The sequence below is a fragment of the Talpa occidentalis genome, unplaced genomic scaffold, assembly GCF_014898055.3.
Source record: "Talpa occidentalis isolate TD23 unplaced genomic scaffold, MPIMG_talOcc4v2.1 talOcc4.7, whole genome shotgun sequence".
In the NCBI taxonomy this organism is placed as follows: Eukaryota; Metazoa; Chordata; class Mammalia; order Eulipotyphla; family Talpidae; genus Talpa; species Talpa occidentalis.
In genome coordinates this window covers 87,990,801-88,015,768 of record NW_023605083.1, presented here as the reverse complement: position 1 = coordinate 88,015,768, position 24,968 = coordinate 87,990,801, and the positions used below count along the sequence as shown (strand labels likewise).

Genomic DNA, 24,968 nt, shown 5'->3' with positions numbered 1-24,968 from the left:
ACTTCCTTTGGCTGGACCGTGCATTTCTTTTACCAGACGCGTGCCCAGCAGTGGAGTTGTTGGATGTCTCAGGCAGTGGTCAGCATTCAGTTTTCCAAATCGTGCAGGACATGAGCATTCTGACTGCTCCTCTCACTGGTGAAGTTGGGGTGTCAGTCCCAGTTACTGGTTACCAGCAGAGACTGCCCAGCTCCAGGCCTGACACATTTCACTGCCCCTCCCTCATAAGCCAAGTGGAAAGGTGACACTGGATGTGGGGAGTTTGAAGCCCCACAGAACAGAAGGCTCTGAGCCCACTGAGGGGTAAGGGAAGAGCCTGACTGGGCTCACGAAAACCTCCCTGCACACCTGCAGAAGCAGAGGGGGACTCACGAGTGTGAACATGCTTAGAAGGAGGATGTGGTGGGAGGCACTTGTGGGTTCTTTTGCAGATAATGACGCCCAAGCCCACGGGTCTGTTGCAAAGGGCAGGAAATGCTTGACTGGTCACCCCGGCCACAGAAAAAAGACGGGTTCATCTCCCCATGCTGATGACGTCTTCATTCTCTCGTGCTGTTTCTCCCCCAGACACAACAGCTAGGGCTGGCGGTAGCATGGGCTCTGCTGCTGCGGGGGAATGGAGTGGAACATAAAGAAGGCCTTTCCCTGGGAGGCGTGGGACTAGACTCTGAGGTCAGAGACAGGTTGGAGGTGGGTGAAGACAGATGGGCTGTGCCCAGCTTAAGGTGTAATATGTGCCCTGGTGCAGCCAGCTGATTATAGGTTCAGTTATCGTTTAATTACTTTGTCAATCAATTAATTTATGACCCCAGAAGTCAAGAGACCACTCTCCATGGTGGGCAGGTTAAAGGAGTGGGCAGCAGAAGCAACTCAAACTGGGTCATAGCATGGCATGATTGTGATAATGAATGGCAACCTTGACTTTTGCAGTGTGCAACCTGTGCAGCTGTACATGGTAGTATCTTGGGAATTCACAGTCTAGGTGGGAACAAAGACTGTGCATGGGAGTGGGGCTGCAGTGGTCAGTGTTGCCTGAAGTGCTTGGAGGAGGTCAAGTCACTTGTTTGGGGAAGGCTTCCTCACTCCATCATGAACACTGGGTGTTTAAAATGACTGCTCTACAAGGAAGGAGGTGGAAGGCATTGCAAGCAGAGGGAACAGCTTGGGCGAATGCCTGAAGGAAGGAGGACGGCTGTGCTACTCCAGGATGTATCCACCCCACCAAAATGGCCTGGGATGGAGTCCAGTGAGGAGCCTATCCTCGTGGGAGAGTGGGGAATGAGGTGCTGGGCCCAAGGCTGAGGCTCAGGCTGAGAGAGTGTCTGGGGCAAGGGAGGGTTCCTGAGGTGACCTAATTTGGGGGCTCAGCTGCAGAGCCCACAGAGCTCAGCTGCACCTGGCCCTCCACCCCTCAGCCCTGTCTCAGATTAGCCCCTGCACTGCTGCCCGGCTGTCATTCACTTGTCAGTAAACAAATAGTTACTTAGCTCTTGCTCTGGGCCAGACATTGTTCCAGACTCTGGAGATAACACAGTAAGCAAGGCAGACAGGATTCTTGGGAAATGAACAGTTGAATGGTAGAAACAGATAATAAGCATATAAATAAGTAAACAGGATACAATCAGATGGTGATGACTTCTGAGAAGGAAATAAAATGGGGTGATGTGAAGCAGTATCTGGGTTCTGAGGTGGGGCTGGTTGGAGAAGCATTAAGGAGAAGGCAACAGTTAAGGGAGGCTAAGGAATGAGAATGAGCCAACCTTGGGGAGGGGAAGGTTCTAGGGCCCAGGAAGGAGGGAGACTCAGGGAAGGAAGGAGCTGGGATGGTTTAGGAACAGAAGCCAGGCCAGGGGAGCCGGAGCGTGGAGCAAAGGGGGGACGGGAGGTCTCAGCAAAGAAGGAGCTAGATGGAGCCAGCCCTGTGGGGCTCTGGACCTTGTTCTAAGTGCACGGAGGCTACAAAAGCAGCCAAGCGACTTGGTATAAATTACAAGAGTAAATTTCAAAACAAGACAAAATAACATGTAGGAGGTTGCCCTGGTGATGGTGGGTAGGTTCGTGGCCAGCGAGGGGATGCTCTCTGGTTAGAAGTTGGAGGAAGAACCAACAAGGTTCTTGATGGTTTGGATGTAGAGGTTGAATGAAAAGATGTTTTGGAGGCCACAAGTCTGAAATGGGTCTGACTGAAAGAGAAACTGGTGTCAGCAGACTGTGTTGCTCTGCAGTCTCGTGGGGAGAATCCGCTTCTATGCCCTTTTCCACTTCCAGAGGCTGCCCGCATTCCCGGACTCAGGGCCGCTTCTTCCCTCTTTTAAGTCAGCAGTGCGGCATCTTCGAACCTTCTGATTCAGACCCCTCTGCTTCCTCTCATGAGAACCTTTGTGGTTCCATTACATTATCGGACCCGCAGGTGATCCAGGATAGTCACTCCTGCACATGGGTGTCAGTGGAGATAATGATGTGTTTCCTTTTTTTAAAAAAAGATTTATTTATTTATGCATACAAGAACTGGGGTACAGGCCAGAGGTGCGGGGGATGAGAGGATTCACCAGAGACAGAGTGGGGAGCAGAACAGGAAGACTGACTGAAATACACTGCTGAGGGGAGCAGCGGGTGAGTCAGGAGAGGTCTGCTGTGCCTTGTGGATAGCTCCCTGGCCGGCCAGGGATTCAACTTGTACCACAGAGGCTTTGGGATCGCTTCACAGTGCTGTGCTTAACCCCTTGCGCCACCAGGGAGGCCCCGTGATATGTTTCATAACGTAAAAAAGAATGGAGTGATGGGAGGGGAGGAAGTGGAGACGTACCGCTCTGCTGGCCCCATCACCCAACTGTAGCTGCATCGTGACCTTTTTGAAATAGACTAATCTCATGCTTCCCCTTTATAAAGTCCTCTGTGGCTTTCTCTGCCCCCGCCATAGTGGTACTGAAACTGGTTCACTGTGACCAAGCCCAGCCCTGGGCCCCTTCTCCAGTAGCTCCCTGCTTACAAGCCTAGGGTGGGGAGCTCACTGTATCTTGGGGCAGCCCAGTCCTCACTGGGCGACGTGCATATTGAGACCATTTAGGCTGATGTTAGATTCTCTGCTGTCTCCCTGGCACAGGGTGAGGGGCAATGTATGCCTTTGGGAATCACATCTCCTGAGGCCGCTTAATCAGACTGAGGTGGCATGTTCCCCCCAGCCCCACCTCCGCACACCTCCAGCTCTGACTCAAGGCCAGGTGGGCAGACCCTGGCGGCCACTAGGAAGCCTGCACAGTCCTCAGCACAACAACGATGCTGCTAGTAGTGTCTCCCCGCCCATCCCCAACACCGTCGCCAGACAGCTGAAAGACTTTTTTTAACCACCAGTATCATCCCCTTATCTGTTGGGGGTGGGGTGACAGCAGGCAAAGGGGGATGTATTTAACCATTTCCTGCCTCCAGCAGTATAAAGGTAGAGGTTGAGAAGACACTTAATGCAAAATAAGAGTCTGCTGTCCTGGTCAGGGAGTCAGCCCGCCTTTCCCGGGGTCTGGGTTGTGAGATGGGGCTGTTGGGAGAAAGCATTAATGAGGAGGCAATAGGTAAGGGAGGCCCAGGAATGAGACCTGGTACCATCTTCATAGTTTTCTAGTGAGTCGTGGCCTGGGATGGGAGGGCTGTGTCTGGGAAGTGAGGAGAAGGGAATGTTCAGCCAGCTCAACTTTGATATCTGCCCTCCACTCAGGCTTCTGCTCACCAGCCCTAGAACCACCAGGACATCAAACCTTCTGCGTCGATGTTCCCTTAACGATGACCTCCCTTGCCAATTAGTAGGTATGTTAACCCCAGCTCTGGGGAATGGTCCCAGCACCTCCTTTCCAGGACTCCTACTCACACAGCCCAACCATTTCAACCCTGGTCACTCCACCCTCGGCCCCACCAACGCCCACAGCAGGCCCTCCATCCTGATGCCCAGGCCTATCCCAACCCAACCTGAACCCCCAGCTACCTCTTCCAAGCCAATCCTGACAACAAGTGATGCCTAGAACGTATGGAGTGTTCACCATGTGTGTCCGGGACTTGCTCATGCACCAAACTCTACCCATCCCATCCAACCTGACTCGAGTCCCACGTCTGCTGCAAGCTCTCGGCTGTGTGAAGCGGAGTCCTTGTGTCTGAGAGGTGCTATGCAGAGCCTCGGTCTCTGCTTCGGAAGGGAAAAATTTCAGGGTGACTAGATGGCCTGTGGCTCAAAAATGAGCCGGTCTCCAGAGGTCTGCACTGGGGAGGGAGAGGAAGGCACTAACGCCTCTGTCCTCTGGGGTTGTGGGCAGCATCTTCTCCAGAGTCTGTGAGAGTAGAGGGCTCGAAAGTCCATAGAGCTGGTCCCTCAGCATCTTGCACCCTCGCTAGAGCTTCTCTACCTGCCTGCCATCAAACCAGTTTCCCATGGAGAGAAGGCACCAGACCAGCTACTTCTGGATCCCCATCCCCATCTGGCACAGAGCAGACATCACGAGGCGTTTGTTGAATGAATTGGTGAATAAGCCTGGGGAAAGGCACTGTGCCCCGTGTGTATCCAGGCCTGTCCTTGAAGGGTCCCCATTCAGCTTCTAGAGGCTGCTCCGAGTGGGCAACATTTTCTCAAGGGGCCAAGGTAGCCCCATTCCCCCTGACCTAAGCTGAGTTGCCTCCAGAGCCCTTCCCTCCTGACCTGGGCTTAACTCTTTCAGACCACGGCCACATCCCAAAGGGGCGGCACCGGGGAGTGACAGTTGTCCGGAACCACCATGGGGTTTTGGTGAGTGTGCATGGGGCAGCAGATGGAGGCTTTATCCACCCCATCCAGGGAGGCTGGGGTTCACTTCTGTGCCAGGGCTGGTGCAAGTATTCCCTGTGAGCCACACGCTGACCCAGTGCCAACCTCAGCCCCACTTCAGCCCCTGGAGGGGATGAACAGGCTGTCCTGCATGGTTGAGAACTTGATTCTGGGTTGGGGGTAATGATGTGGCTGAACTGGGGGTGACCCAGCCTTTCTCTTCCTTTCTCCCCAGATATGCATTCAAGTGCTGAAAGTGCGGCCCCACAGCATCATCTCTGAGCTCACGGGCACATGTAGCCTCCTGGGCCCAGACCTCCGTCTTCGGTTTCTGCTTAACTTCCCAGAGGCCAGTGGTAAGGACTGTATACTTATTGGTATTGGACAATATAAAGCTCTCTCCTTGGGTTTCCAAGAAGCACCTGCCTAAGACAGAGGCAGAGGGATACAGAGGCCCAAGCAAGCCTAGGTTTCCTCAAGGGGGGCAGGACAGTGCTAAGTGGGGACTTGCTGGAGGTGAATGAGGAGGTGACTCTGAGTTTTTCTGTCTGTATTAAAGAAAATGTCCTGAGTCCCAATGCACCTTTGGATTCTGGAGACGGCTCCAGGGAGAAAAGAAGCAGCGGAGAGTATCCAGCCAGGTGGCACCAGACTCCGAAGGCTGAGGAGGAGGAAGGCGAGGATGAGGAAGGCGAGGATGAGGAAGGCGACGACGAGGAAGGCGAGGACGAGGAAGCTGGTGAGAAGAGGCAGATCTGGAGTGTTCCCAGAGGCTATCAGCACTGACCCCTAGGCTGGTGACCTCCAGGGGTAGGGTGTGCCCAGGATTGGGAGATGGGGAGCAGTGGCTGGCTTCTGCCAGTCTTAGCTCTTCCTCCCTCATCTCACAGATGGGGAAGTGAGGTCTGGAGCCATGGGAGGGTCTCATGCAGTGAACAAAGCCTGAGCAGGTCTGGCTCACTCTGGGTCCAAGACAAAGGCTTCACCCTGGGAGAGTCACTGATTTCCTCCCAAAAGGTGCCTTCGGAACCCTGAGCTGAGTCTTGGCAGGAGCTCTGCACACAGGACTGCTGCTCTTACTCCCGCTCCCAATTCCATGCCCACTCTCATCTGCTTCCTGTCTTGGCCAGGCACAGAAATCGCCATCGTCCTGGATGGCTCAGGAAGCATTGAGCCCGAAGACTTCCAGAGAGCCAAAGACTTCATCTCCGACATGATGAGGAAATACTCTGAGAAGTGCTTTGAGGTAGACTTCCCAATGGCTAGACTAAAATGGTCTACCATGGTCTGCTGCTGGGTAACGAACTGCCTCAGAACAACTGTTTATTTGCTCCCAGTTCTGTGAATCTGCTATTTGGGCTGGGCTCAGCTGAGAGGTTCTTCTGCTGGACTTGCCTGGAGTTATTCTTGCAGCTGTAGGCATCTGGCTGCTTGACTCGGACTGGGTGGCTTACAATGGCCTCCCTGGTCTGGACTGTGTCTCCAGAAGGCCAGACCTTCCCATGGCTACAGTATTCCAAGAGGGCAAGACCAATGCATGCAAGCATGCTTTAGATTTCTAATTGTATCCTATTTGCTGATGTCTCACTGGCTAATCCTGTAGTCAGAGGGGGACTCCACAGGGACGTGGATTCAGGAAGAAACCAATGATTCTGGGAGCCATTACTATCACACTTTCCTCCATCCCTGTTTGCTTAGGGATTTCCCAAACTTTTTCCATTGCTTTGGGAGGAAGAAGGGAGGGGACCCAAGGGGCAGGGGTGACCTTGGGCATGGTGACCCTGCCAACTTCCTTCCCATCTCTGCCCCTCCCCTCCAGTGCAGCTTTGCCCTGGTGCAGTATGGGGAGGTGATCCAGACCGAATTTGACCTTCTGGAGAGCCAGGATGTGATGGCCACCCTCAACAAAGTCCAGAACATCACTCAAGTGGGGAAGGTTACCAAGACTGCCTCCGCCATGAAGCACGTCCTGTGAGTGTCAGGGCTGCAGGAATTACTCGGGCACATACTGGTGCTGACTCGTGACCCTGCCCAGACACTCTGTAAAGAGAGGTCAGGGATCCAGCTCTTCCTTGGCTGACAAGGGATGTGAGGTCTCTTGACTGAGCCTTCGGTGATAGATGACACCCTTGGACAGTCCTCCACAAATTTTCCCAAAGACTCCTGGGAGCAGCATTAGGGCACAGGTCTCTGGGAAGGGCCTCAGTAGCCAGATAGCCTGGGTTTGGGCTTACCTCCCAGCTCTGGTTTGTACTGGGGAGACCCTGGGCAAGCTGCCCAGCTCTCTGCCCTGCCCTTTCCTCACTTGTAAAATGACAAAATAATGGTACTTGCCTTAGAGAATTTTGTGAGGGTTAAATGGTTAAATTAATTATGAAATTTAAAAATATATGTATATGTTCATATATAAATTAAAATATATACAGTGCTTACAAGTGTTAGCACTTAAGTAAATATTACCATTGCTAATTCCATCATTATTTCTACACACACACACACACACACACACACACACACAAGCACACACATGGAGAGTTGTGTGCCCAGCACTTTGTATTGGGTTCAGGTGAGGGGAAAAAGCACCTGGCCCCACTGTGTGCCAGAGGGGACATCACCACCCATCTTTGGGCCTTTGTTTCCTTGGAAGGCACCTTAATCCTCCAATTCTATCATGTCAGTGAATGAAGTCTCCCCAGAGCTCAGCTGTCCCTCTGGTGAAGTTCTCTCCTCACTTACTTTCCCCTACTAGAGACAACATCTTCACACCGAGCCGTGGCTCTAAAAAGAAGGCATCTAAGGTCATGGTGGTGCTCACTGATGGAGACATTTTCCAGGACACCATCAACCTCACAACTGTCATCAACTCCCCACAGATGGAAGGTGTTGAGCGATTTGCCATTGGGGTAAGAGCCCGGGGTTGGAGGCACTGCCTGACCCTATACAGTTTGGGGTGGGAAGGAACTGGGGTTCCTGACAGGGGCTTCTGTAAGCAGTTATTCTAACCCTGTTCTATTCACAAACACTCACCAGCTTCTCCCCTCCCAGTCCCCATCTAGTACCCCACCCACTCCCCACTGAGTTTTCCCACCCAGGGCTCATTTCCCTATATGGTCACAGCTTCTTGCCCAGCAGAGAGGGGGAGGACAGTGGACTGACTCCTGGGCACCCACAGGAAACATCAGGGTAGGTTCCTGGAGGAGCTGGTGCTGATCTGTGCCCTGGAGGACAGACAGGCGTAGTTCCCCTGGGGCACTGCAGGCAGAGGGAGCAAGATATGCAGGTGCGAGAAGGCCCTGCAGTGCTCAGGCAAACACCTGTAGATTGGTAAAGCTGGGGCCCAGAGTGTGTGTGTGTGAGAATGGGGAACAGGGAATGGAGGGGCCTGAAGACCAGGCAGAAGGGTTCTCTGCTTTCTCCCTGGGGCTGGAGAGCTCTCCAGACTTGGGAACCAGCCGGTACTGACTCACTGACCTGGGGCCTCTGTGCAGGTGGGGGAAGCATTTAACAAGACTAAGCCTGCCGAGACACTGAATCTGATCGCCTCACATCCCAGTGACACCCACGCCTTCAAGGTGAACAACTACAAGGCACTGGATGGGCTGCTGGGCAAACTGCAACAGAACATCATTCGTACGGAAGGTGAGGGCTCCTGGTCCTGGCCACTCTGTGGAGCCCCCTCAGCATTTGGCAGAAGGCCTGAGTCCTACCTCTGTCCTCTCTCCATGTGCACTCTGGGCAACTACTGTTACCCCTCTCAGCCTCAGCTCTTCCATCTCTAGAGAGGCAACAGTACCCCCAGTCCTCCTCACTCCCCCCAAGTTTCACGAAGCCCTGATGAATGGAGCTCATGCTGGAGAACTAAGCATGACGGGGAGTAGTTCTGCTCCTAGGAGCTCACAGATGAGGAAAGCGAGGCCCAGAATCAGGGCGTGAGCTCCTAGCCACTGCACTATGTTGCTAAGGCAGGATCCGGTGTCTTCTCTCAGCCTGGTGCTTGTCCCATTAAGCCCAACAGGGCGAGGCCCCTGGGCAACTTCCCAGGTTGGTTGCTCCCCACACCTCACCCATACATGTGTCTCATTGCCTTCTTGACTTCTAGGCACCGTCGGAGATGCCCTCCACTACCAACTGGCACAGGTTGGCTTTAGCGCCCAGATCCTGAGTGAGGTATGTGGCCTCATTCAGCACCAGGCAGGTTCGCCGGAGGGAAGGACCCCAGCAACATCCAGGGACTTAGGGACGCCTGGCTTCCAGGAAGGGTTCTGCCAATGGTGGCGATGCCTGGGAAGGAGCTACGTTAGGATCAAGGGAACCATTTCTGCTTGCTCGCCCTTACCTGCACCTTTGAGATAGACAGAAAAATGACTGGAGGTGGTTTTGTTCTGGTGCTGAGGACTGACTAGTAACAGGGGCTCTGGCCTGGGCAGGCTGCCCATGCTATGTGCTTCTCCCCAGTGGGGGCTCTGTCCCCTCGGGGAGGGATGTGCATGTGAGGACTCTGCCCTGAGCCCGGTGATGCACTGTTGACACCTTTGCTCATCACAGGTGGGCCTGTGTGTCAGGCGGAGGAGGTTTTTTTTTTTTTTTTTAAGGTTTATTTATTTATTTATACAAGCACTGGGTACAGTCAGAAGCGTGGGAGGGTGAGAGAATTCACTAAAGCCAGAGCGGGGAACAGAACAGGCAGACTGACGAAATGCACTGCTGAGGGGAGCAGCGGGTATGGCAGGAGAGGTCTGCGCGCCATGTGGGACCCTTGCCCGGCGGCCGGGGATTGAACCGGCACTGCAGAGGCTGCGGGCAGCTTTGCAGCCCAGAGCTCAACCGCTGCGCCACCGGGGAGGCCCAGAGGAGGTTGTTGTGCTTTTTAAAATGCTCAACCTGTGGGCCTGATTGGCTTTCTGCTCCACCGGGATTGGTGCTGGAGAAAGCCGCCCTGGCAGATGCTCAGGTTTCCAGGCAGATACCCAGCATTTGCCATCTTGCTTTCCTCTGGCACCTCTGGCAGTCAGGGGCCACCGAACACCCCTCTCTCCCCAACAAGGCTCACTGGGCTGGTCGGCGATAGGGCCTCTGGCCACAGTCGCTGGCCCCCAGTCCTCCTGCTCAGAGAGCCTCCATCCTTCTCTGCAGAGGAAGGTGATGCTGGGCGCCGTGGGAGCCTTTGACTGGTCAGGGGGTGTGATCCTCTACGACTTGCACAGCCAGAAGGGCCACTTCCTGAATCAGACGGCGGCAGTGGCCAAGACTGCGCCTTACAGCTACCTAGGTGAGGGCAGGGCCAAGACGGGGACATGGGCTGCATGTTTAGCTGCCCTGTGCTTCTTGGGGGTCGGGTGGGGGGAATGTCACACAGACTGAAGCATGGGGGATGGTTAGGAATCCCAAGGCTGAGAATTAGGGCCTCCTGGGTGAAAATAGGGTCTGCTCTATCCTGGAAGAGGGGGAATGGTCCTGGGCAGCAGCCTAGGGAGGCAGAGCCTTTGCCTTTGCTAATAGCAGGGTGACCCTTCACCCCGGTTCTTATATCCAGCATTCATGATGAGTGTGGGTGGTGATGTGTGTGAACTGAGTATGTATTTGGAGTGAAGCCTTATGTCTGGCAAGGTATATCGCATCTGTGCTGGGGCACATGTGTGAGACTGCCGACAATGGGGGGTGCGGTACTCATTGATGCTGATTTGAAAAAGAACGCAAGAGTCTCTCCTAATTTGCGCCCCTGCCCAGGCCACTTTGAAGCCTGGCTGGGAAGATGGGCCAGAGATTGGCCTAGTGGAACTCCTATTCCCCCCAGGCTATGACTTGGCGGTGCTGTACAAGGCCGGCAGCGTCTCCTATGTGGCGGGTGCTCCTCGACACAAGCAGCACGGGGCTGTGTTTGAGCTCCAGGACAAAGAGACCAACTTTGTACCAGTGCTGGAAGGAGAGCAGGTGCCTGCTGGGGAAGGACCCCGAGCCTGCATTATTACTATTGAAGATTTTGGGGGTTCCAGAGGGAAAGGCACGACTCTGGGGCACACTGTGGTGTGGGAACTAGCCTGGGCAGAGTGGTTGAGTCCCTCTGCGGTCTGGTGACCAGCTGCCTTTCCCCCTCCAGTCTCCTGAGCTCTCTGGGAGGCCCAAATATGGCATTCCAGGAGCAGGGGCCTAGCTTTGCTGAGGGGTGGGGGCGGGGGATCCCCAGCACTGCCTGTGAGCTGAGTCTCTCCTGGGCTGTAGATGGGGTCCTATTTTGGCTCTGAGCTCTGCCCTGTGGACGTCGACATGGATGGGACCACGGACTTCTTGCTGGTAGCGGCTCCATTTTACCACATTCACGGAGAGGAAGGCAGAGTCTATGTGTATCGTCTGAATAAGGTGGGAGAATCTCCATCTTTGCCAGCTTGTTGGGACTGAGGCTACTTCCCGTGCTGGGGAGGTGCTCAGGGTGCGTGGTGCAAGCGGGGGGCAGCTGTCCACTCCCTCCCTCCACTTTCTCATTGTCCTCACTCCACCCTCTCACATTGATGATGATAGCACACTGCACAGCTGCACAGCCAAGGAAGCACATGTTGTCTGCAGCCTTATTTGTTTCCTGCAGTAACTGGGATGTTGCCCAGTTGACAGATTTTTACAGATCCATTTTCCCGATGAGGAAGCTGAGGCTCAGCGATGTTGAGACTTGCTCAAGTTTATCTTGGAAGTGCATGGGAGAGCCAAGATGAGAACACGGGGGCCTCCCTGGTGGCGCAGCGGTTGAGTGCTGGGTTGCAAAGCTGCCCGCAGCCTCTGCAGAACACCCGCATGGCGCACAGACCTCTCCCCACCCGTCGCAGTGTACCGAGCGCTAACCCAGTATGTACAATGCTGATGAGAACACGGGTCAGAGGTGAAGCAGGTTTTGGGTCCTGAACTACAAGGCAGGAGACTCCAGCTTTACCACGGGCTCACAGTGTGACCTTGAGATGCCTTTTCCAAGTCTCAGACTCCCTGCTGGAGAGTGAGAACCAACCAGTCCAGTGAACATACCTCCTGGGTGGCAACAGGCCAGCTGGCACCCCCAGCTCAAGAGCTGATCTGTCCATTTGCTTTACAGGATGGTTCCTTCTCCTTGGCATACACGCTGAGTGGGCACCCTGGGTTCGCTAGTGCCCGATTTGGCTTTGCCATGGCGACAGTGGGGGATATCAATCAGGATAAGCTCACAGATGTGGCCATCGGGGCCCCCATGGAAGGCTTTGGAGCAGAAGACGACACCAGCTTTGGCAGTGTGTACATCTACAATGGACGCCGGAGTGGCCTCGCCTCCAGTACCCCGCAGGTGACCTGTAGGGCTCTCTCTTGCTTCTACTTTGGGGCTCTGACTCCCCAGGTGTAATGACCTGAGCCCCAGTTCTAAATGCTGGGGAGGGGTTAGGAGTGCCCAATGAGGGAGAGAAGTCACACAGGCTATGGGAGTTTCCAGGCCAGAGTCTCACCTGGACCCTTCAGGTGGAGGGAGAGGTTGTGGCCATATCTCTGGCCTACCCTGACCTAATGTCCCTCCCTTGCTGGCATTCCTGACCGCGCGCCTGACCAAGGCCGGTCCTTCTTCTCTGCCCCTTCTCTGGCTCCTGACTCCCATCCCCATCCCCTCCACACCCTACCTGTCCTGCCCCACGGCTCCAGTGCCAATAACTTCATGGGCACTTTCACCTGCCTGCAACTATAGGTTCTGCCCCATACCCAGCTGCCTCCTGAGAGGCTCACCTGGATGGCCCCAGGCATCTCACTCTGCTCTCTGATAGAAAGCATCCTCTTCCTCCCAGACGGCTGCTCCTCTGGGCCCCCACCCCTTCACTTTCAGCAGAACCCGGGATAGCCCCAGACACCTGGCACAGCCTTCCAGCCGTCTTGTTCTGATCATTCTATCAATAGTCAATTCCTCTCCTCCATCCCCATCACCCCTGGCCCAGCTTCCCTTGTGATTCCCCACGCCTGCCCCTGCATTCCCACCCTGCCTCAGCTCCCCATCTTCTACTTAGCGTCATCAGTAGTGTCGCTAAAGTGTAATTCTGCTCAGACACACCTGCCCTCTGCACCCAGCCCCACATCAGACCTTGTTCCTCATCCTCCTTCTAGCCCCCCGGCATTGGCCCCTGGCTGTTCCTTCAACTGCCGCCCCCCCAACCTGCTTCCCTCACTCTCACCTATCAAGCCTGCACGCCTTCCCCTACGAGGCTCCATTCAAACACCACTCCCCTGGGAAACTTTGCCCTTCTCTTTTGAGGTGGCTCCTAAATGGAGGACTCCTTAGGGTGGGGACCATGGCTGAGCTGTTGATTTGAACAAAACTGAAAGGACTCCCCTTTTCTTCTCTGGTGTCTTGTGTTTCTCCCACACAGAGGATCCCCGCCTCAAAGGTGGCCCCAGGACTCCATCACTTCGGTGTGTCCCTGGACGGGGGCTTAGACATCACCGGCGACGGTCTTGTTGACATCACCGTGGGGACTCTGGGCCAGGCAGTTGTGCTCCGGTAGGGGTCTGCTCTGCCCTCTGGCCGTGCCCGGCCACCCAGTGGCCCTGGACTGAGTGATCCACCGCAGCCCCAGGCACTGATGGGAGGGAGTAAATGCCCATTTGGGTTTGACCTCAGCTTTCACTTACTGGTATACCCTTGGATAGCTATTAAATTCTGAGTCCAAATTTTTTCATCCATCAGTGGGAATAATAGTAGTGCCTCCCTCAGCGTTATGAGGAATCATTGCGAGAATACATGCAGAATACTCAGCGCAGTGCTGGGCGGCTACTATGCTTATGCATTTCAGAGCTTCTGTGTTCATTCCCCACATGAATGTTCAAGTCCACAGCTATAAATAAGCTGGTGGAGCACCTGTCTACACCGTGTTCTCCATTAAGGTGCACACCTGGCTATTGATGTAACACTCACAAGCACCGCAAAGTTAACATGTCTAAAAACGGACCTTACCACCCACCCCTCACTTCTTAACACTCACCCCTTGCTCCCCTCAACCTGTCACTCCCAGCTTCCCAGCTCAGCAAGTGGTGCTGTTTGTTAGAAAAAAAAACACAGGCATCATCCTTGGTTCTTCTTTTTTCTTCCTTTGCCCTCCCCACATCAGCACGTTTTGTTGCCTCTGCCTCCAAAGTGTTTCCTACCATGGACCCCTGTGATCTCTGGCCTGGGTGGCTGCCATGGCCCTCATCCTTGTGGCCATGCCCCCTTCTCTTCTTCCTTCTGCGGCCTGAAACCCCTCCATGGGTTTCCCACTTAAAGGAAAACTCAAATTCCTCCTCATGGCCTGCCCTCTCCATGGCCTGGCCCTCATCTCTTGTTGCTACCCTCTCTCTCACTAATTGTGCAACGATCTTGCTGACCTTTGTGTTCTTCAAGCAAACCGAGCTCCTTCCTACCACAGACCAAATGGACCTCCTGTGCTTTCTTCCAGGAATGCAGTTCACCCAGATCTTCTCATAACCGGCTCTTTCTTGTTAAAGGGTCTCAACTTAAATGGCTCCTTATCAGCGAGGTTATCTTAAGTAACCCTTGGTCCTTGTTACCTTATATTAATTTATTTTTATCACAGCATTTTTATCACAGCACTCTCCCAGTACATAGTATTTTCCTATTGCTTCATGTTTGATTGTTGTCTGTTTTCCAATAGAGCAAGGACTTGTCTCTTTCCCTGATGTGTCCTGAGGACTCAGAACAGTACTTGCCCTTTGAAAGATGTTCAATAAAGATTCATTGACTGAGGGGCCTCCCTGGTGGCACAGGTGGTTGAGCGCTGCACTGTGAAGCTGTCCACAGCCTCTGCAGCGCTGGTTCAATCCCGGCTGGCTGGCGAGGGTCCCACATGGTGCGGCAGACCTCTCCTGTCTCACCCGCTGCTCTCCTCAGCAGTGTATTTCATCAGTCTGCCTGTTCTGTTCCCCGCTCTGTCTCTGGTGAATCCTCTCACCCTCCCACACATCTGTTCTGTACACTGGTTCTTGTATAAATAAAATAAATCTTTAAAAAAAAAAAAACGTTCATTGAATGAGTAAATCAGTCAAGCACTGACCCAGCATCCTCCGGTCACTCTCATGGTCTTTTTGCTGTCTTGTTTAGCTCAAGACCTGTGGTTCTTGTGAGGCCAACCATGAACTTCACCCCCGAGGCACTGCCCATTGGCTTCAACAGCAGCGTGAGTGTGACTTTGTGTTTTGAAGTCAGCTCTGCGACCCCGGCTGCCAAGTCAGGTAACAGTCAGTCTAACAGACACCACCCCCCACCCCCCATGTTGTGGTTGTTCCTTGTTGGCCTCACTAGGGGCAAGAAAAGAGAGGGAGCCAGGAGTGTCAGGAGGCCCTTGTGCCTAAAGTCCTATGAGAGCTTGGCTCCTTTGACATTAGGATCTGTTTTATGTGAACCATCCCAGAAAACAGTGATCTGCTGTTGAGTCCGTACCCTAAGAGGGTTCATCGGACTCTGCTGGGAAGAGGGACATTGGATCTGTACCTCAGGGTTAAAGGGTTGAGTTTCTGAAAGAAGACTCCAAAAAAGGCAGCCATTTCTCCACCTCTCTCTACTGTGCTGCTGTGCACATGTGGGGGCTCCTGAGAAGTGCCCTTCTTCCCTCTCCCTGATTTTCATCTTCTCCTCTTCCCTCTGTTATAGGATAGAGTGAGGGACACCCTGGACCACACACCTGCACGCTCTAAATGGGATCTGCCATCCGACGCATCAAGACAAAGCATATTCTAGTGCCTAAGACCTTCAATAGAAAAGAAGGAGCTTTAATATAAGTAGTCAGCAACAGAGAGAAAATTAGTGTGCCATACAGAGAAGAGAAAGGAAAGTAGTTAAAATAGTTTCCCCAAGAAACATCCAAAGTTACCCATCCCCTTGTGGGTAAATGCCCAGCCACACAGGGTTGGCCCAAAGCAGGGCTGCTGAGACCTGAAAACTTGCCACAGGTATAAGGCACCTTCTGGCGGGACCCATAGGAAAGGGGCAGAAGGGGCCAGGTAAGTCTGGAAGGAAAAGAGCAAAATCAAAATCCAAGTCAAGATAAAGCCTGCTAGTGTCGATCTCCCCACGGTCTCTCACCTGCGTCTGTTTCAAATGTCTCTTTCCATGCCCCGTGTCCGTCACTGGTGCGAACCCAAGGCCGAGAACAAGTGTGGTTTCTTTGCCTCTCTACTCCATGTGCCGGCTCCAGCCTCCCTCTTCTTCCATCTCCTGTTTCTCCTTCTGCTGCTCTGTCTTTTCTAGCTTCACCTCCCTGCCCACCCTTCCTCGGATGGGCGCCTATGGATGTCACATGTTTGCACCTCCTCTCTGTGTCTCCCTGACCCCAGAGGGATTAGGTAGTCTGCTGAGGCCTGGCCTCCCCTTCTGGCCCATTGCCTGTCATGGAATGGAAGACATGTTTCCAGAAGGCGGAGGGTGGGCATGGTTTTCACAGCCCAGGCATTCACTGCTAATCAAGAGTTTCCCTTCAGAGATGGCCCCCAAAGTTTAATCTTGGTAACAATCGGAGTACCTCTCTCTGCTCCCACAGGTCAGAAAGCACTCTCCCAGGTTGTGGGCCTGTCCACATTAATCAAATCTGGAGGTAGAACATGCCAGGCCTGTCAGTTCCAGGGACGGACTGAAAGATCAGGCCTAGATCCTGACTAGCAGCCGCTGAGCGGCTGTGTGACACTGGACAGGTGGCTTTCACTCTCCGGGCCCTGTGGTTGCTTTTTTTTTTTTCTTTCTTTCTTTTTTTAAAGATTTATTTATTCGGGCCTCCCTGGTGGTGCAAGGGGTTAAGCCGCAACCTATGAGGCAATCCGCAGCCTCCGCAGCACGAGTTCGATATCCGGCCAGGGAGCAACCCACATGGCGCAGCAGATCTCTGTCTTGCCTGCTGCTCCCCTCAGCAGTGTATTTCAGTCCATCTGCCTGTTCTGCTCCCCACTCTGTCTCTGGTGAATCCTCTTACCCCTGTACCTCTAGCCTGTACCCCAGTTCTTGTATGCATAAATAAATAAATTTTTTAAAAAAAGATTTAATAACAAATCCTTAAAAGAAATAAAGATTTAAATAAAGATTTAAAATAAATCTTTTAAAAAAGATTTATTTATTCATGCATACAAGAGCTGGGATACAGGCTAGAGATGTGGGGGTGAGAGGATTCACCAGAAACAGAGTGGGGAACAGAATGAGGGCAGACAGAATGAAGTACACTGCTGAGGGGAGCAGCGGGCGAGACAGGAGAGGTCTGTCTTGCCATGTGGGTTTCTCCCTGGCCGGCCGGGGATCAAACTCATGCTGCAGAGGCTGCAGATGGCTTCATAATGCGGTGCTTAACCCCTTGCGCCACCAGGGAGGCCCCCTGGTTTCTTTTCTGTACATAAGGGACCCAAGTAATTTACAAGGTGCTTCCAGATCTATGATCCTCTGGTTTTACTCCATGGCTTCTCTCTCCATTCCTTCTATTCTTCTTCTTCCTCTTCCCAACCTCCTTCTTGAGCCTTCCTTTCTTTCAGAGAAGGGTGAGTCAGCCCCAGGGAGCGTGCTGTTCCAGTTTGGGGGGTGGTGTACTAAAGGACTCTAGCCAAGTGCCAGGACACCCTGAGAAAAGTACCTTTGAAATGACAGAGAAACTCAGGAGTCCAGTTCCAGGGACACCATTCAGGAGCGACTTGTAAGGAACCTCAGGCAGGTGGGGGACCCCTCTGTCTGGGGGTTGCCCATCCCAGCCTCATCGGGAAGGTCTGTTCTCCATCTCCAGGGCTCAGAGAGACATTTCTGACCTTCACATTGGACGTGGACGTGGCAAAGCAGAGGAAGAGGTGGCAGTCTTCAGACAAGAGAACCGGTCAGAGCTACCTCAGCAGTTGGAGCAGTTTTTGTCAGTCCTTCCAGCTCATTCCCACAGAGGCAGATGTAAGAAGAGTCAGAGGTTCTGTGTTGTTGAGAAAAGATTTGAGGGGCATGCAAGGACGGCTCCATACCTGGAGTTAATTTTATCGGAAACCCAAACTAAAGAGATCTACTGATATGGAACACTCTGTACTTCCTAGAAGCTGGGCATAAAGAAATGCTTGATAATGGTGGGGCTCCAGGCCCTTATATGAATCAACAGAAAAAGTGGTTGAGAGAAAGTAGAAATAGCAAGACAAAAGTTATCATTTTCTTTTTTTTTTTTTAAGATTTATTTATTTATACAAGCACTGGATACAGTCAGAAGCATGGGAGGGTGAGAGAATTCACCAGAGCCAGAGCAGAGAGCAGAACAGGCAGACTGACAAAAAACACTGCTGAGGGGAGCAGCGGGCGCAGTAGGAGAGGTCTGTGCGCCATGTGGGACCCTTGCTGGTGGCCAGGGATTGAACCAGCTGCAGGCAGCTTTGCAGCCTAGCGCTCAACCGCTACACCACTGGGGAGGCCCAAAAGTTATCATTTTCAAAGATTTACTCCAACCTTTTTGCCTGATAAACCCAGAGCCCTCCTAAGATGGGTAACCAGAGCACTCACTCCGAGGAGAGCTAGCCACCATATTGTGAGGACACTCAAGCAGTCCGTTGGAGAGACCCATGTGAGGAGAAACTGAGGCCTTCCGAGAACACTGACTTGCCCGGCCTCTGAGTGAGCTCCCTTACAAACGAGCTTCCACACAGCTGCAACCTGACTAGCACTTGACTTCAATCTCATGAGACCTTGAGTCAGAACCTTGGGGCCTCCCAGGGGGTACAGGGGTTAAAGTCTCAGCACTATCAAACTATCGCCAGCCACTGCAGCCTGAGTTCGATCCCCAGCCAGGGAGCTAACACATATGGTGCAGCAGACCTCTCCTGTCTCGCGCACTGCTCCCCTCAGCAGTATATTTCAGTAGATTTGCCTGTTCTGCTCCCCACTGTCTCTGGTGAATCCTCTCACACACACCCACTCCCCCCTGCATCTCTGGCCTGCACCCCTAGTTCTTGTATGCATAAATATATAAAAATAAATCTTAAAAATAAAGAACTATCCAGCTCCAGAATTCCTGACCCATAGCATCTGTGACATAGTCGGTGGTTTGGATAATTAATTATCTGTACTAAATAATTAACCCATGTCAAAAAAAAAAATTTCCTTCAGACAAAGGTGCCTAGAGACATGAAATGTGTGTTTGTTGGTACTCAGGGCCCAACAGGACCTGGAGCTTTGGACACGATGTGATTGGGGTTGGAACCAGAAAGAGTTATGAGGCCTGAGGCTACAGCAGATCAAGGAGAGTCTCCCAGTGCTCTCACAGCTTGGTTGGAGGAAGTTTCCCTTTGGCTTAGCTTATTTGAAAGATAATTAGAGCTTCTGGCTCACCACTTTCATGATTTAGCTCACCACTTTCATGGTTTAGTTCTTGTGACTCTATCAGTGTTAAAAGTACTCTTCTCTTCCCCACGCCTGTCAGCTCTGTGAGGAGGACTGCTTCTCCAATATCAGCGTCAAGGTCAGCTACCAACTGCACACTCCCGAGGGCCTGGCGGACCAGCCTCAGCCTGTCCTGGACCACTACGCGGAGCCCTTTGCCGTCTTCCAGGTGACTCTGTCCGCAGCTAGGACCAGACCCTTCTGGGAGTCATCCCCCGCAAGTACCTGCTCCCTAGCTTCAAAGAATGTTAGAGTTGGGAGGGCTTCAGAGCACTGGGCACGTCACTGTACAATGGGGAAACTGAGTTCTGGACCTGCCCTTTGTTTCCCAGGGTTTCATTGGCCCGTCCCCAGGTCTCCAAACTACTCCCAAAGCTAGTTCCTTTATGTTCCCAAAAAGTGCCTGCTGCACATTTAATGAAGCCTACACTATGTTGCCTGGCTTGGCGAGGGTCTCTGATGACGGCATGGCAGGGTCTTGTGTGGGAACTGGACCGGAGCCAACCTGCCAGTGCTGAGAGAGGGTGCCCTTTGGTGCCCCTGCCTGCCAGGGCCTTCAGGCTGAATATCTGGCCTGCCAAGCCCGTACCCTAACAGGCAGGGAATGTCACAGGAATCTTTTCTCATAGCTCAGGGAGAAAACAGTCAGATTTCCCAATTCTGTGACCTTTAAGGTGATTTTGTTCCCACCCAGGCCCGGCCCTTAGGGTATTCTGTCAGTCTTCATTTAATGAAAGGGTCAAAGAAGTGACTTGAGCCTTAAAAAGTAATTATAATTATAGTCAGTTGGAATGAACTGAGTCTCCAAAAATAAAAAGCCAAAATTAGTTCCTGCTGGCATGGAAAAGCTTCAGGCAACATAAATACTTTTTCCAAGCAATGATAGGACACTCATGACTGTCTAATATTTTTACAAAATTTCTCTAAATCAGTTAAATTACATAAATCTTTAGCTTCAGCTTTGGTCACTATCAGTATCAGTCACAAATAGTACATAGAAATGAGAGCAACATGGTCTGTGACTGTTTCCACGCTCACCTGCCCAGGTAGAGGGAGAATCAGGTTCCCTATGTGTGGCAAGAGATTTTACTCTAAATTTTTATAATAGTATATTTATTTCATAAAGAATTAAAATAATTGCGGTATGGCAAATTAGATGGTTCACAAAAGGTTGGAAGGAATAAAGTAATGACAGTTTGTCAGTAAGTAGGTTATCACTAATTACATATATTCTGTTTTATTAATAAACATCATAACCTAACCAACTGAGCTAACTAGCCATACTTATATTCTACTTTCTTACTAAAAAGTTATAAAAATAGTCCAAAGAACTGGGCATTCTTTATCCAGATTCCCCAGATGCTAATATTTTAACGTTTGATCACATTTGCTTTATTATTCTCTCTCATATATAGCTCATTTTTAATATACATAATCCATACCATTTTACACACATTCATATTTTTGAAATATTTGGGAGTAAATTACAGACACATTACCCCTCAGCACTTAGTATATATTTCCTAAAAACACAAGGAGACTCTCTTGTATGAGCATGTTAATAAAATGGGTGAGGAGCAATGTTCTGTTTTTAGGTTAGGTGTAGAAGTCTTGTGAGAATGAGGTCTAGCTGGGAACTTAGGGTGGTTTTAGCCCTCTTTTATTGGGGTTGGGTGAAAGAAAGCAGCTTACTTAGTTATATTAAAAACAAAACTAAAAATGTCTTCCCTAAACGGTTGACCCAGACAGAGTCCCAAGCTCTCATTTCTGCAAACTGCATCTCTCCTCTCCGGGAAGTAGGTTTTCTTTCTAGTTCTGGGTTCCCATTCTAGATCCAGGTCATGGTAACAGTCCGTGCAAAAAGTTGCCGAGGAAATCACTGGCTGCTGGGTAGAGCAACACAGAGACTCCCCACTTAAGAGCTGGCTATTTCCTTCATAATAAAAGTAGATCCAATTCCTTTAGAAAATTTGTTCAAATAGCTTTGAACCTTGACTGAGTCTTTTGGGCCCCATGTGACTACTGAATTAGTTTGTTAGAAAAAGCAAATAAAAAAAAAAAAGAATTAGTGTGTTAGTATTAGGCAAGATTGTAAGGGGACTATTTAGCTCCCCCAAAAAGCCTAGCCATGGGGATAGAGGCCCCGCAAGACGGGCCCTTGACATATTTGGTTGGGTATCTCTCGCTGGTGTTTGTGCTGCTCTTGCCTCTCTTGGCTGAGCTAAGGAAGGTTTCCTTTACATAAGCTTTCCTCTCAAAATGTTCCAGGTTGTAAATATTGCCACTTAATTCACATGATGTGAAAGCTTGGCGTTCCCACCTTTCCATGAAGGCCACTGCATGTTTTCACCTTGGCCAGAGGCCTAACCTGTGTGGTATGCCTATGTCAGAGGACCAAGCACACCCCTACCCCCCTGTCTTCACAGGACAGATCAAGGACTGTCACCAGCACAGCTCTCTTGGCCGTGGGGACACAGCCTCCTCCTGCCATCCTCTCGCTCCCTGTAGCTGCCCTTCTCGGAGTCAGCAGGAAGGGACAGGCGTGTTCTCAGGGGATGATCATGAAGCAAGGCTGGTGGGGTGGACCGTCTGGCTGACCCTGCCCCTCTCTGTCTGGTTGCAGCTGCCCTATGAGAAGGACTGCAGGGATAAGCTCTTCTGCATCGCTGACTTGCAGTTGACCTCCACCATCTCTAAGTGAGTGGGTCCACTCATTAGCGTTTCAGCCATTAACTTCCTCCTGAAGACATACCTGGGGACCCCCCACATCCCCCACCACAATTGACCTCTCACTTCCTCCCTCTTCCCCTAATGACCCACAAAGAGTTTTTGGTTTACCGTCTTATTAGGGACTCAACAGTTGAGGGCCTGTTGGGGTCACGGTGGTCATTTGGTAGACTTGAACCCAGGCCCCTCGATATCCACAACAATGTTATTTTCATAACCCAGGGTTTTCTGCTGCTAGGACTACCTCAGGGGGAGGTAATCTTTCCTTGATTTCCTTCCCAGTCATATTACTTAATGAATTCTTCAACTATTTATGGAGTATCCACACTGTGCCAAGCAATCCAGTGAATCTCTGCCCTGGTGCTTTTAGGGGCAGAAGATAATAAAGTCCTGTCAGTGAGGATGTACTATGAAGAAAAATAAGGCAGGGAAGGTGGAAGGGAGTGCAGTTTTAAACTGAGGGGTCAGAGAGAGGTTTTCTGAGGTGACATTTGGTACACACGGGAGGAGGTGGAGGAATGAATCATGTAGGTTTCTGAAGGAAGCCTGAGATGGGGGCCTGTCTGGCAGGTGGCGAAGATGGCCTGGAGGTGGAGGTGGAGGTGAGGGGGCATGTGGGGAGAAGGGGCCAGATCAGCTGGCCTTCCGTCAGGGCTTTTACTGTGAGCTGGGAAGCCAGAGCAATGACATGATCTTGCTCTTTGACAAGGTCATGCTTAAGTGTTGCGAATAGTCTGTAGGGACAAAGGTGCAGCAAGGCGATGGGAAGGAGTTGTCACTCAGGTGAGTGGTGGTGGCAACCTGGGTCAGGGTGGCAGCAGTGCAGTTGGTTCTACTTGGAACTTATATTCCACCAGATTTAATAACAGGTTGGATGAGGGGAGTGAGAGAAAGAGAGGGGCCTAAGAAGTTGTGCAAGCAACCACGGGGCAGGTTCAATATCGATTCAAACAGATGGATTAAAAGAGTCCTGGAGCCCTCAATGGATTTTTCAGGCCTTAATGCTCTCTCAGGGAACCAGGTACACAGGCACTTGTGGCAGCGAGGCTGGCATGCAAGGAGGCAGGCAAGGGCCAGGCAGGGGGCTGGGGGCTGGGAGGCAGACAGCTCTCTCTGGCATTCTCTCGTGGTCTCACCTCTTCTGTAGTCACTTGTCCTCTGCTCTGAGTGACGCTGCCCTTATTTCCCTGGCCTGTAGGCTCGGGTGTGCACACTTTCGCATGCCCACACCCATGTTCCAGGTGTTTACACCACCTACCGCCTTCTGCATTAGCACAGTCAAGGCTACAGATGATAGCCACAGAGGCTAGTGGCACAAAAAGCCTGACTAATTCACTAAAGCTTTCCAAGTTTTAGCCCGAGTATCTAGGACTGTGCTGTTCAATACTGAGGCACTAGTAGCATTTGCCTATTTGAATTTAAATGAACTAAAACTAACATTTTAGTCCCCCAGTTGCACGAGGTGGACTTCAAGTGCTGAATACACACATGAGGCTAGTGAAATCTGACAGCAAGCGTTTGTCAGACCACACTGAATTCTAGAATGACGGAGGTGCCCAGAACTGAACCTGGGAAGCATTTGGAACAATGGGGAAGAACAGACTGTATCAGTTTGGTTTGGATATATGATGGCCTTAAAATGACCTCCCTTTGGTGGGAATGTAAACTGGTCCAACTATTATGGAAAGCTGTGTGGAGGTTCCTCAAACTGCTAAAAATGGATCTTCCGTATGATCCAGCAATTCCACTCCTGGGTATCTACCCAAAGGACACAAAAACATTAATTCCAAAGAACACCTGCACCCCTATGTTTACAGCAGCACTATTTACAATAGGTAAGCTATGGAAACAACCGAAATGTCCAAAAATAGATGACTGGATCAAGAAGATGTGATATATATACACAATGGAATATTACTCAGCAATCAAAAAAGATAAACTCATGCCATTTGCAGCAACAAAATGGAGCTGGAAGGGATCATGCTCAGTGAAATAAGCCAGAAAGAAAAAGAAAATACCAGATGATTTCACTTATAGGAGGAATGTGGAGGATCCAAATAAAGGATGGGGGGGAAGTAATTATAATGCAGTGAAAATCAAAATCAACAAGCAACTATAAACCAGAGACATTCTGCAGGTGGGGAGAAGGGACTAAGATCAAAACAGGGGTGGGAAGAGCACAAGGGACTATGGTGATGGTTCACGGGTGAATGGGTGGTGGGAATTTCATGGGGCTATAACTGAGATGAGAAAGCATACATTGTATAAAAATGAAGAATGATGTAAAAAATGTATAGAATAAAAAATATAATTAAAAAAATGCCCTCCTTGGCCACCAGCGTTGTGTGTACAACCTGGTACTGCTGGCTAGTGGGCCAGCATTGGCATCTGTGAGGAAGAACGCTGTTCTCCAAGTCCTGGTAAGCCCTCTCGCAGACATTTGCAGGACTTGTGTTTCAACTGTGGACGGCTTAGCGCTGCCCATCTCAATCACTGAGGATCCAATTCAAGACCTTTAAGTGCTTTGGAATCCAGCCTAACAAGCAGACACAGCTGTTTCCAACAGGAAATTAATTACAGCCAAGAACTGCCCTCCTAGCCAACTTCTTGTGAAATGGGCACAGCTGGCCCTCCATCACCCCCTAGTGTACACAGCAGTCTTGTTTCAAAGTCACCACTGAGCTTAATTCTAGTGCACTAGTCTTAGTGGTTTTTGACCTTTTTAGACACAGATATAAAAAGAATCAAAGGAAATTGCAGACCCTTCTCTCTGGACAATCACATGTGCCTCATAAGAGTTTGCATCCCGGGTCCTCTGAAATTGCTCCTAATCCCCAGTTAAGAATATGCCAGTGATCTCTTTCTTGGACTTTGAATAGTATACTGTAGTGCCAGCAAGGCACAGAGCAGGATCTCTATGATCTGGGCAGATGGGTAAAGGAGAGTCCTGGAGCCCTTGGAGGCTTTTTCAGGCTTTTATTGAGTTTTTACATCATTTGTAGTGTGGCAACCACATACACGGCAGGCAGCGGGGCTGGGGGGCCAGGAGGCTAGCAGGCCTCCTTGCCCCGTGAGTCTTCATTCTTTCCGGGC

At 51.3% G+C, this 24,968-nt stretch overlaps 1 protein-coding gene across 2 annotated transcripts in view; it reads left to right on the top strand.

Annotated features, from left to right (window-relative positions):
• The window catches only part of ITGAE (integrin subunit alpha E), a 68,790-nt gene that overhangs the window by 23,738 nt on the left and 20,084 nt on the right, over positions 1-24,968 (top strand). For both annotated transcript variants that reach the window (XM_054689742.1, XM_054689743.1), the window contains 18 exons: positions 3,710-3,798; positions 4,698-4,765; positions 5,019-5,139; positions 5,343-5,522; positions 5,914-6,029; positions 6,603-6,754; positions 7,533-7,686; positions 8,272-8,422; positions 8,883-8,950; positions 9,917-10,052; positions 10,578-10,714; positions 11,003-11,140; positions 11,859-12,083; positions 13,147-13,277; positions 14,874-15,004; positions 17,527-17,681; positions 19,189-19,317; positions 21,772-21,845. In XM_054689742.1, coding sequence (XP_054545717.1) covers positions 3,710-3,798; positions 4,698-4,765; positions 5,019-5,139; positions 5,343-5,522; positions 5,914-6,029; positions 6,603-6,754; positions 7,533-7,686; positions 8,272-8,422; positions 8,883-8,950; positions 9,917-10,052; positions 10,578-10,714; positions 11,003-11,140; positions 11,859-12,083; positions 13,147-13,277; positions 14,874-15,004; positions 17,527-17,681; positions 19,189-19,317; positions 21,772-21,845 — 2,355 coding nt within the window. The remainder of the gene's footprint in view (positions 1-3,709; positions 3,799-4,697; positions 4,766-5,018; positions 5,140-5,342; positions 5,523-5,913; positions 6,030-6,602; positions 6,755-7,532; positions 7,687-8,271; positions 8,423-8,882; positions 8,951-9,916; positions 10,053-10,577; positions 10,715-11,002; positions 11,141-11,858; positions 12,084-13,146; positions 13,278-14,873; positions 15,005-17,526; positions 17,682-19,188; positions 19,318-21,771; positions 21,846-24,968) is intronic.